Here is a 12,506-nt window from a genome sequence, read left to right as displayed (position 1 = left end):
TGGTTCTGTATTAATATAGTTTTCCTTCAATCAGTTCAAATATTCAACATATTGTATGTATGCCAGCCTCTTCAGAGGATGAAAAGCTTTTGAATTCTGTTTTTTATGAAGTACAGTAGTTGAAATATTTTAAAAGTCTAGTTTGTGCTTAAATACGTAACCACTACTTAGGTATTTAGGAGGCGGAGACAGACAACTGATGAACTGATAGATCTAGAGTTAGGAAAAGCCAGGGGTTTAGGGGCACAGATATGCCAAAGCCCTGCTGTAAAAAAGGCTAAAAAGACATTGTTTCCTTGTTGCTACATATTAGTATAGCTTTGGGCACGAGTAGAGGAGGAAGAAGGAGGGATAAAAATGTTTCAGATGAAAACCATGCAATCTCTTCACTGGGCTCTGAGAAGCAATACAGGAAGTACCAAACCGATGACTTTCAGCTGGGCTATAAACTAGCAAGTATGCAGATTTTTCCTAAAGTCTGTACCTTACCAACAACCACAGTCAGCTCACAAAGATGCCAGTTCCACTTGCACAAGGTTGCCTTAGCTTGATCCTGTAACTACTGTATTCACTTTTTTAAGTATAGGATTATTTCCTACTTGAATTTTAATTCTGGTAGTGTCAGATGCATGCAGGACATGATGGCATTATTCTTTTTTGTATGCCATACACATTGGAAGAGTCAGTTCAGTATGGCCAAAACACCCAAAAGAAAAAAGAGACAGAGGAATGCACAGGTAAGGACCATATGAAATAAGAGAGGAATTATTTCAATTAGCATCACATAACCCTCTACAGTAAGGGTAAAACTGTGTTACTACAGAAAAGCAGTATTTTTTTTAAAAAAAGGGATTATTATCTCCAACAGTACAAGTAGTTTAAAAACTAAATTGTAAATTTAGTAGGATAATATTAGTTCAAAGTTTTGCAAGCACCTTTAGCTATTATAAAATAATTCTACAGCCCTGTGATTCTATTCTATAAGATTATCATTGGTCCTCTCTGTGTTTTTTAGGACTTTGGAATTCTGCCAATCATATATATCATTTATGGTTTTGGTTACTTGCACATCCCTACTCCACTTTGCATGTCTCTGCTCTACTCTACATTCTTTACTTTGTATCTATGAAAGCCCATAAAAGTCACTGGGGACTATGAAAGTACAAGGGTAAGAGAGAATTTGACCTCATATTTCCTGAGCACTTCTAGGGAATCTCCTGTTTAAAGCAGCTGGAAAGAATCGTGAACAAACTGATGTTATGGGTAAGGCAACAGATGCAACCTGCAACAGAAATTTCAAACACTGGAAAAACAAATCCTTTCTCTTTACTGAAACACAGCATTTCTTTCTGGAAGAAACAGACAGAAGCCAAGATGTCCAAAGAGTTTATGTGGCCTGCTAGCCACCAAGATGTGAACTGCCAACAGAAACATTGTGCAGTTATACCAATAACAAACAATGAGTTGCTGGAGGCAACAGCTATTACCGTCTCTTGAACAAAAGAAACTCTGGCAGCTAACCATGTATCAAAATAGATTCTGAAATAAGAAAATACCTTCTTTTCAGCACCTACTCAAATATCTTATTTTAGATTGTGCCAAAACTGAAGGGTGGCTGATATCCACATTAATTCTGACTGACAATTTTATGAGAAAATCTGGGAAGACCTCTCCCCCAAGATCATTCATATGGAGAACATACTCCATATTAGTTTAACTGGCTGGCAGATGTCACTCCTATTCCACTGCTAAATAGCTCCCGGTACATGTATTAGGCTTTAGTGGCCTTCACTGTATTACAGCCTGGAAAGTGACCATGGCAACTTCTAGCTTAGTATGCAAGATGTGTTCCTTGTTAGAAAGAAACAGATTTTTGTCATTGCTACTAGCAGAACCAAGGCTGTTGTCTAAAAGCAAACTACAGTGTCGTTAGTTCTTATGGTGATGCTCAGGACATATCCTGTCCTGTTATAAAATCAGAGAATGTCATCAGCAGATGAAGGACAGAAGGGGAGCAATGTGGCTTTTTGGTCCATCAGCATTATCATCTAGGGAGGAAAAAATATTTCTTGCCTACTAGCTGTTTCAATTTGTTATGGGTGTTACAGTGAAAGGGAGGGAACAAATGCTCAAAACAACTTTATAAAATAAATAGAGAAGTTAGAATTGTTCTGTGACTGTAGGATGGCACAACCTTGAATGATTATTTCCATAATGTGTTTACTAACATGATGCATTTTAAATGTGCTGAGCAGTTTCCATTGACTGCTGATCTCAGAATGTCAGTGTTTTTCCTCTGCTTCTTCCACAAATTCTGCTTCATGCTGCTGACATGTTTCATAACTTTTCTTCATTGTCTGCCTCCATCCTGCTTGGAGCCTGAGGGTGTCTTTCTTCATAATCAGTCTCTTTAGTTTCTGCCTGGCTTTACTTTCTTCAAGGGCAGTTCTCTGAGCCTTCCTTGTCCTGAATGTTTAATTTACTCCCCCAGCAATCAGTTTCAATAACAACATGCAGGAAAGGAAGCTGTTCTTCAGGATTAGAAAAAGTGGCAGTATCTGGCCCTCATACTTTCATTTTGGATGTGGGAGTATGTCCAGGTCAGTGTAGTGTTTTGCATAAAGTTGATGGGGAGACTATTTTCTTATATTCTTATTCTCAATATAGGACTTTTTTGTGTACACAACTCTGCATATCTCTGAAGTGTCTCCTAGTAGATTAGTATCTTAAGCAATTTTCTGTGTATGGCTGACAGAATTAGGGGTTGTATTCAGTACAGCTCAAACAGCAGAAATCTGTTTTTAATGTGAGAAACACTGAAATTCAGTCATCAACAATCCTGTTGATGCCGGATTTACACAGCTAGTGCAGAGAAGGGCTGGCTTAGTGACAGGTGTTCACCCAGGGGTTGAAGAGGATCTCCCTGCTCTCCCATTGCATCTCTCAAGGCCTTAGCACTTCCTACCTCCACAACAAGGAAAAGTCAGTCAGGAACACCACAACTGGAACTTCTGGAAGAAATTCCTGCTCAGCAATTCACTGATACATTCCTTTGATGGACTTTGTTAATATCTTCATTTTTTTTGTTAAAGACAGAAAAAAACCCAGCTAATTAAATCCATTCAGTCTTGAAATACAGTGGTCAGGCTCCTGCACACCAAAACCTTTTAATTTAGGATGCAAAACTGTTCCTGTGATACTGCAGGACTCCCAAAGACTTCAATTCCAAGAGCTTTTGGCAAGAACTGAAAATGCAGAGGAACAGTAAATATTCTTCTTAGCCTCATCCTGCGGCTACAGGAAGGGTGACAGTGATCAGAGAAGGAGAATTCCCTTTCATTTACTGATTCTTCACTCCATCTGTCATTATAAAAAGAGAAAAATTAAGGTGACTTTATTCTGTGCTTAAGGTTTTCTCTCCTGACCCCTTCACAGATGGGAGATTGGGAAATGGAGCACCTGCAGTCTTACCTGTGGGGTTGGATTGCAGACACGAGACGTCTTCTGTTCTCATCTACTATCAAGAGAGACTAACGAGACTGTGATTTTGGCAGATGAATTGTGCTATAAACCTAAGCCATCCCTCGTGCAAGCCTGTAATCGCTTTGACTGCCCACCCTCCTGGTATCCTACAGAATGGCAAGAGGTAAGAATGTATGTGTAATCTCATTTTATGACTGCTAAAACTAGTAATTACATGCATTATCGATGCATCATTTTGCTTTAGCCCGTCAAGAGGATTCATTAATAATTCTGACAAGCAATTAAAAAACTGGAAAAGTATGTCTTTTTGCTCTTTAAAAAAAAATGCATCAACATTTTCAGAGGTAAATAATGACTATAGCTACTTCTAATACAAAGTTACTGGATACTCTTAACAGCTGGCTATAGATGCCAGACAAAAATATCTGGAATATGATGGTCAGCTGCAGTAAGTGGATTTGGGTTAGCAATGCCAAGGTTTCTAGGAATACAAAGGAACAAGGAGGAGAGAATCTCTAAAAGTTCTCTCTTTGCTCTAAAGCATGTTGGGTATTCCATATATTCTCAAATAATAATTTAGATTAGGACAAGAAACACTCCTCATTCTTCAGAGTCACAAATGAGTGTCAGGCACTTCCCTGTGGAAGATGGATGCCTTATTACACTAACACTGAAAACTGCTGTCTACACAATGGTTTTCCATCTTTGGAAAGCAACCTGAAATAAGTTTCTTTGCTGCCATCTGGTTGCAAATTAAAACATTTGTGCAATTCAAAAGACTTAAAGATGCTTCTGTTGGATATCATACTGCACAGGAAGAAAGAATCCTGCCCTGTTGTCAAGAGTAAATGAAAAATTTGCAGTGTGGTAGAGGTGCAAGCAAAAGGTCTGTTTAAATCGTCACTTCTGCTGGGTGCAAGGATTCATTCCATCCTATGAGAAAATTACGACCATTTGGCATGGTGCTTACATATGCCTACCCTGTCTCCATCTATAAAATCTGCTCTTTACTTAACAGCCAGGGAGATTTTAATGTACTCACCTAATGAAGTTAATAAGTCTGTGAAGCTCTACTTCATAGGAGATCTCTGGGTTTGGGCAGCCATCCCAGTAACAAAAATTGATGCCAGCCTGATGTTCAGTCAAAACTAGATTACTAGCCTATGGCATTAGTGCTATGTTTAAAGCAATTCAGTGATATTTTGTGCATTAATTTGTCTACTGATACTCACATACACCCATTTGCTTAGTTGTACTTTTGAATATTTCTAGGCTGTAGTCATACATAAATGCTATGTTTGTAAATAGCAAACAGTATTCTACTAGTACATAATGTAATAAAGTCAAGCATTTCAAAGTTAGGATATGCTAGAAGGAGTGCCTGTGCTTGTTAAAATCCTATAACTGGCCACAGTCCTTACAGAAAGCAATTTTCTTTAAGTTTATTTGAACAGCCAGAAGAGACATACATTACAGCATGCTGAAAAACTTACTTTCTGCTAACAACGGCCATTAGCTATAGGCCACCCTAGAATGGTGCTGAAATAGTTTCTGCCAGAGCAATTTCCAGTTTTTTTTCAAGTTTTGAACATCTTCCTCAACAGTGTAAACAGTGTATTTCTGCCTGTCTAATATTTTAGCCATTTTTTTACCTGCTCAGGGGCTCTCAAATATGCTGTCTTTTTGAAAGGCGTAGCAGATCTCAGGGAGGAGGTAGCTCAAGTAAGTATAAAGGCTTTAACAAGCATATTAATCAGGAATGAAATCAAACTGCTCAGTTCACACCTTTTGTGTTAGCTGCTGCCTTCTCTGGGCTCAGTGGAGAGAGAACCTGTGCTGCAATTCATTGCTGCAGCTTAACGAAGGTCACATTATAGCTCTCCTGCGCTTACTTCCACAGGCTTTGCAGGCTGGCCAGCTGTGTGTGTAGCTCCTCACTACACGAATGCTAAATATTGTCTGTGCTTACCTTCCACCAGGAGAAAACAGCACAAAATTGTACTTTTCTACCCACTGTCTTCTGCCTCTGTTTAGATGAGTATAGTGCAAGAAAAAAAAGGCTAATCCATCAAAATTAATTTCCATTCTCTCATTTTTTGAAGATATCTGTCTTCCTTCTTTGCACCACCAACCTCTGTATGGCTATTTACACCCTGTAGGAAAGCTAGGCCTCGCAGTTCAGTCTCACACAGGTTTTCCATGGATGACCTCCATGTGAAAACCTGCACCATCAGGCCTGTGCACTGCTCTTAGGGATTATTACAGTTGTTGGCTCCTGGGATGTGTGAGGGAAAAGACCATGTGGACAGGACATGAGTGGCTGAGAATTCTGCAAGTGAGCTCCAGCCATGCAGCAGAGCTGCCATGGAGCCCTCCAGCAGAAGAAATCCTGCAGGAGGGTTTCTTTCCTTGCATTAAGGGAGCCACAACACCTCCCCTCCACCCAAATCCCTGAGAGGGTTCCCCACATACGGGGAGATGGAGGGCCCTGCAGGAAGGTGCCTTCCTCACCCTAAGGAAGGTCCTTTAAAGCTTCACCAACACTAGAGGGTAACATCTGTTCTCCACACAGCCTGGTTTGAAGCCATTTCTTTGGACTCATCTGTGCAGTTCATCGTGCTTTCAGAGCACTCTCTCACAAAGTTTCAAGCAAACAAACAAACAAAAGATTTAAACTGCAATGAGCAATGTTTTCTTTCCTAAGACCTTTTGTGCTTGTTAAGGAAGGGTTGTCTGAATCAAATGCCGTTAGAAGCCCCAGTGTTCCTGGCAGATAAACACACGATAATTATCAGTGTTGCAACATTCCAAGAGATTTTTAAACTACCTCTTTACAGATTCATGACTATTTATTTTTAAATAGTTCTGTTTCTTAGCTAAATCCATTAGGATGTTTACTTTTTTTTCAGTAGTGTGCTTCTGGAGGAAAGTGGATATGAGCTTTCATTTTTACAAGGCCCTATAAATATCTACTCTGCAGACCTCAAGTGGGAGACATCCATTAGTAAATCTTCATTCTCCTTTGTTTTTTACTGAATAAGTGCTATAGTCTGAGTCCCAGCATTCTTTTTTAGCTGCTCAGTGCTATCCTTGCTCCAAAGATAATTAGAACAACGGTTTGACAACAGAATCAGCATTGGAAAACTGGTAACATTTTCAGATATTTCCCTAGCTATTTTTTCACCATATTGTGAAGAGTCCTTTCTAAATCTTCAAGTGTCAGGCCTTAGAAAGCAACTGAAAGACCTGCTGAGAGAAAAATGTTTGCTCCCTTTGCAGATGTTTTATCTTACTGTAGAGTCAGCAGAGAATTCATTTTTGAGAGTAAGGCCAAAACTTGTACTGCTGTAGTCTCACCACCTTGAGCAGAGGGCAGTGCAAAATTAAGCCACCTGGGAGAGCTGAGGGGTAGGACAACCCCTTCCTCAACTGTCCCTGTAAGCAGGACTGACCATAAGATGACATCCTTTCAAACATTCAGCTACCGCCTCAAACCGGTAACAGTTATGATGCTGAGCAACAATTTCCTAGCCCTTAATTTTTCATTAATAACTGCCTTTCTTCCACAAGTTTGAGAAAAGACCAGCTTCTCTGCCTCCCAAACAATGGAAATGGTGGTTTTGCCTGAATCCTGTGCATCGTATGCATGTGTGTAGATGCTCATAGGCATGTGCTAAGGCAGAGACACGGCCACTTTCCCTCTCTGCTTTTAATGGTGACCATCAATTCTTTGTGTTAATTGTCATTTACAGATTGTTGTATGAGCAGAACTGATACCAGAGCAATGACTGCTGTGAGAGAGGCCAAGGCCACCGTTCCACCAGCAGTTTAGGATGACATATGCCAGCACTTCTACCAAAGGAGAAAATAGCTGCTGAGGGGATCTCTTTCTTGCACTTACAGCACCCCCTTCCTTTTATCTCCAGAACTGCTGTGCAATCACACAAAGGTCCTGGTTAAAGCTAGCCAGAAATATCATTATCTTTAGCCTAGATTAATTTCCACTCTGGTTCACTACGCTTACACCACCAGCATATGGGGAAAGGCAGCACAAATCCAGGAATGACTGGCTGGTAGAATTGGGTATATAGGTTTTCTCCTTTGGTGTCAGCCTTGCCTCCTGTTTGCTTAAGCTAATCATTAAACTAGGCATAATCAGGCAGCAATGTGGGGAGATGCCACTTTGGAAGTTGGTACCTTGGCAAAGTCCCAGATCCCCTGTAAAGGAATGTCAGGGGATATTGGGCTTGGCTCTGCTCAGAAGCTGTGAGGAGCAGGAATATCAGGAGACATAGTTCAAACAGCCACGCTTTACCTACTTGGGTGGGTGAGGTGAAACCACCCTGTGATACAAGCACCTTTATCTTTTGTAATTGTGCTGTGAGATCTTTCTGAACAGCAGAGAGAGATTGCATATTATTCAGATGGGATATGTCTGAATGAGGATCCTCTGAATACTACCGTTTCATATTGCCTGTAAATACAAGCAGATGTTGCTGTCATTGATTACCCCTTTTCTTGGAAAAATGTGAGGGCTGGAACCTTCCACTAGAGAAATATCAGCAAAAACCCCAGGGTAGTGAAGGCTCCAGAGGTGAAATACAGGTACAGGCACAGCTCCAGTGCAGTAATCCAGGACTGTCCTAGGAGAGCATTCCTGTGGACAAGGACAAATCTCATGACTGTATTTGGCTCTCTCTGGCACTTAGCAATAGAGTTTGGTGTTGAGTAGCAAGTTATTGTTCATGGAACAAAGCTATGTAAGTGACTGAAGGGCAAGAAGCAAGAGAAGATCTCTTTTGTCTTACTCTTTTATCTGGTAGTGAGGGAAGGGCAAGGAGACTTCCTGGGATTTGACTGATTGACAGAAGGGACATGCTTTTGTTGTATTCATACAGTGCCTAACCCATTTTGGCCCTGGTATACGATGACAGTCCTTAGGCAATCTTGAAATAATACTTTTAATCATATTTTTCTTGATTTACTCTCTCCTCAAGAATGAATTGTCCTTGGATGAAAGGTCGATAAATGTTTTCTTTTGTTGAAAACTAAAGTATTGTTTTAGTTGTTTAATTTTTTGGAAGCTTTTGAGCTTTGTAGCATTCTAAATAAGTAGGACAAGGGCTATTTTTACTCATCAGAGAGCAAACCAAACTGAATACAAATATGTCTTTCTGTACTTCCTTTCTGTCTTTCAGGGAAAATGTATATCCTAAGTAATCAGGCTAGCATTAAAGTTTATGCAGCTCTCTCTATCTAAGAGAGAAGGGCCTTTCACAACTACAAGCTTTTCTAAACCAGTCCCTCTTTAACTGCTTGAGTATAAGTTTTAATACTTCTTCATATGGTTTTCTGCTTCTCAGACACAATTCCCATGTTGCAAGCTATAAGCAACTCCTGGTCATGTCAGCGTAGTGCAAGCTCCCCCTTCTTCTCTGCTAGGAGGAGGGAGAAAAGGAGTTGAGCTGGCTCAACTGAGCAGAAGAACTGGGAGCCTGTTACCAACCTCAGGAAAAAGATCCTCGGGAAAAAGGGCTCAGCAACCAAGTTTACAAAAAAGATTTAGGAAAGCTATTAAATCTGCTTGATCACAATTTCCTGCCCTGCTTGGGTAGAAAATGGATAGAGAGAGGGATATTTACATTGAAGAGAGAGCAGAGGTGCGTTCTCTGGATATTAATCATCCCAATTTACTATGACTCAAATAAAACTTCCTCCTTACCTTCTAGAAAGAGTACACACTGCTGTCATGACAGTCATAAATATAAAAAGGCTGCATGGATATTTAATGGTTTATTATATTAACCTTATAAACCAATTACTGAGACTAACAGCAGATTGCAGCTGATATACAGCTTTCACATGACTTAAAAATCAGAGAAATGCAATAATGCAAGAAGTCTTCAAGAACAGGAACTCTGGGCTGGACAGTTAAGTTTTGAGCTGCACTATCATTAGACCTCATGCAGGTCAGAAATGAGAAATGAGAAAATTACAAAAGGAAGAAAAAGCAAAGTGATAAACTGGGGAAATTTTTATCACGCTTTCAAATTTTCATTTGTTTTTTCTTGCTAATACAAAATTTTTTTAAACAAGTTAAATTTGAATGTTTAGTTCAAGCTAACTATTTAGTTCATAGCTACTGTTATCTATTATGTATAATCAAATCCTGGAAATGAAGATCTTGAATCATCTACTACAGAAGAAGACTTTTCCACTCTCTCTGGCACTGTCATTAGCACAGTCAGAGCTCAGGCAGAGACATTAGGATGTAGATCCTCCACATCATGTGCAAGTGCCTCATTTTCCAGTTGGTGGCTACAGGGAAGGACAACTTTTTCACCTCCTTACTGCAATTCTGACCCATTTTTTCCTTGTATTTTGTAGAAACACCTGAAAACAGAACATTTCAGGAATACTGAAGCAGTTTTTCTAAATATTAGCAAAATAAGCTGCTTCCACTTTCCAAAATATTTTTGACATTTTTCAAAGAAGTCTGCTTTGACGTCTCTGAATTTTTTTTTATATTTTCTATGTGGCCAAAACTGAGTGTTGATTTCTACCCAAATTCACAACTAATTTTTGCTGCAAGTTGCCATGGTGCAAGCGTGATGTGAGGTGGCTGACTCTCATCTCCCACAGTGTTCACAGACATGTGGCAGCGGTTTCCAGAAGCGAGATACACTTTGTAAGCAGCGCCTGGCAGATGGAAGCTTGTTAGAGCTGCCAGAAACCTTCTGCTCCATGCCAAGGCCAGTTACCCAACAAGTCTGCAAAAATGAGGATTGTCCCAATGAGTGGCTTCTCTCTGACTGGACACAGGTATGCTATTTGTATGCATGAGTATTGTGCTGTTCTTGGTGATAAAAGTTCCGCAGTCACTTGGGATAGAGGACCCAAATGAGCTCAGACTGCACAAAGTGTGTTATGCCCAGTTTTGTCCTGTAATCTGTCCTTATCACCCTGGTAGGGGATGTGATCACTAGCTCAATGCTCCTCCTTGGAGATTGCATCCACAGACGTGGTTTAGCCATCCAGCCAAACCATTAAGACCTCCCTTCTGGCATAAACACAAGCCATGCTCAAAACAATAAATCCCTGCCTCTCTCCATGCCTATGCTTATGTTCATTCAAGGTCTCAATGAAGAGTAATCTTTACTCCCCCAAGCTAAATGCTTTTTCTTCCCAAAACCTGGCTGTTCTGACATCAATAGCCTTTTCCTCTTGAGGCCACTCCAACCTTTCCCTATGATGCAGAGAAGAGAAGGGAGGAATTTCTGCAGTCTGCTGTAGGCACATCATTACAGACACCAAGCTTCTTTTGTTCTAGGACACTGTTTTTGCAATGTTAGCTAGCTACTTCCTTCCTTCCATTTAGGGATAGCAAAACAAACTCACTCTACTGAAGTCTCTTGCACATCCCCAGGCTCCCTTTCTGGCCCCATATGGCTTAAGAAAAATTCCCTTTATATTTATGACAGCATAACTGAAAATACAATTTGACCTTTTAATGCTAGTAAGCATGAAAATCATTCCCCGTCTTGCAATCTCTGCCACCACTCTCCCAATTTCCTTTCCTGAAAGGCAGAAATTGGCTTAATTGTGAAAGAAACACCGGTCACCTCACAGAGCTGTCCCACCTGTACCTTTGATATGTTGATCTATCTTGACATTTTACTCAAATAAGTGGATGTTCTCATGAAGTCTGCTGCCAGAAGACACATAGCTGTTCTGGCAGTGAAGATGGTAATTCTATTCCCAATCTGTCCTACTTCACCAGAAGTTACTACAAGGTTTATGTTGACATCCATACAACTCACATTTCTGCGATTGGCACTTACTAAAATCAAATCTGACTTCACTCACTCCTTCCCATTTCACTTGAAGGCTGCTATGTTTTTGCTCTTCTTACCCTTAGTGGGTTTTCTCTCCCTCACTTCATCTCCAATTCCCATTACCACATGTGTGCAACTACATGTAAAAGAAGTGCATGTGTATCTTTGTACTACCAACTTTACAGCACTCAACCCACTTTCCAGCACCTTTACAGACTGCTGCATGGGTCCCAGTGCAATGGCACTGCCTGTATTGTCACTTTCTGTGTTGCTGTATACATAAATATGAAATAAAATAGTCACGCTGGATTCCATCGAACAATGCCCAGCTGTACATTGAGCACCACAGTACAGTATTAGATGGTTTATACTCTTTTGTGTAAGCCATGTGTGATAACTACCAGGCTGAGGTTACTCACTGGCATCTGAAACACTCATCCATTTATTATTTCTAATAGAGCTGCAACAATAAAGCTCAATCGTTAAGTTTAGGCCAGATTTTAGCAGAACAGGATTTATCTGTGAAGTACAACTCAATGTGGTCTGCTTATGGCTATGAGCAGGAATTTTTCCAGCCAGCAGACACAGACATATGGAAACAAAGTGCAAAGACTAGCTTTGTACTGTAGCACAGTATCATTAAAACAAGGGACACCATCTGAGAGAAAAATGTGCTAAAGGAAGCATGGGAAGATTCAAAGCCTCAAAGGACATAACATACCTGATACATCACCTCCCTACTGTGCTTGCACTGCTTGTAACTGAATGGCCAGGTGCTGCTCTGCTTTATTCCACTGCAATATTTTGAAAGCTGTAACTGATCTGTACCATGGTATGAGTATGCAATGTGGATATGGGAGGTGAGCGAGTGTGTGACAAGGAACACCCTTTTGCTTTTAATACAACTTGTTCCTAATGTTTCTTACTCTGTTCCTAGTGTTCAGTGAGCTGTGGAGAGGGCACGCAGAGTCGAAATGCCATTTGCAGAAAGGTGCTGAAAACTGGTGGTTTTGTCATCATCAATTCCTCACTGTGCCCACCTTTGCCATTCTCATCTTTGATCAGGCCCTGTGCACTAGACACTTGTGCAAGTAAGTGGAAAAGATGCTTGGGAGTGTCTGGGGAAAGGGGGCTTGGATGTCTGTCACTAAGAAAACCATGCTCTCACCTGCTCCATAACCTTCTCTT

The 12,506-nt window shown here is 40.5% G+C and overlaps 1 protein-coding gene and 1 long non-coding RNA gene across 6 annotated transcripts in view; one reads left to right on the top strand and one right to left on the bottom strand.

The window, feature by feature from the left end:
- The window catches only part of ADAMTSL1 (ADAMTS like 1), a 474,745-nt gene that overhangs the window by 413,812 nt on the left and 48,427 nt on the right, over positions 1–12,506 (top strand). For all 5 annotated transcript variants that reach the window (XM_052776382.1, XM_052776381.1, XM_052776383.1 and 2 more), the window contains 3 exons: positions 3,436–3,646; positions 10,126–10,305; positions 12,256–12,409. In XM_052776382.1, the coding sequence (XP_052632342.1) occupies positions 3,436–3,646; positions 10,126–10,305; positions 12,256–12,409 (545 nt within the window). The remainder of the gene's footprint in view (positions 1–3,435; positions 3,647–10,125; positions 10,306–12,255; positions 12,410–12,506) is intronic.
- The window catches only part of LOC128136559 (uncharacterized), a 38,817-nt gene that overhangs the window by 17,410 nt on the left and 8,901 nt on the right, over positions 1–12,506 (bottom strand). The window lies entirely within an intron of this gene.

The sequence above is a fragment of the Harpia harpyja genome, chromosome Z (assembly GCF_026419915.1).
Source record: "Harpia harpyja isolate bHarHar1 chromosome Z, bHarHar1 primary haplotype, whole genome shotgun sequence".
NCBI lineage: Eukaryota > Metazoa > Chordata > Aves > Accipitriformes > Accipitridae > Harpia > Harpia harpyja.
This window is presented reverse-complemented; position numbering and strand designations above follow the sequence as displayed.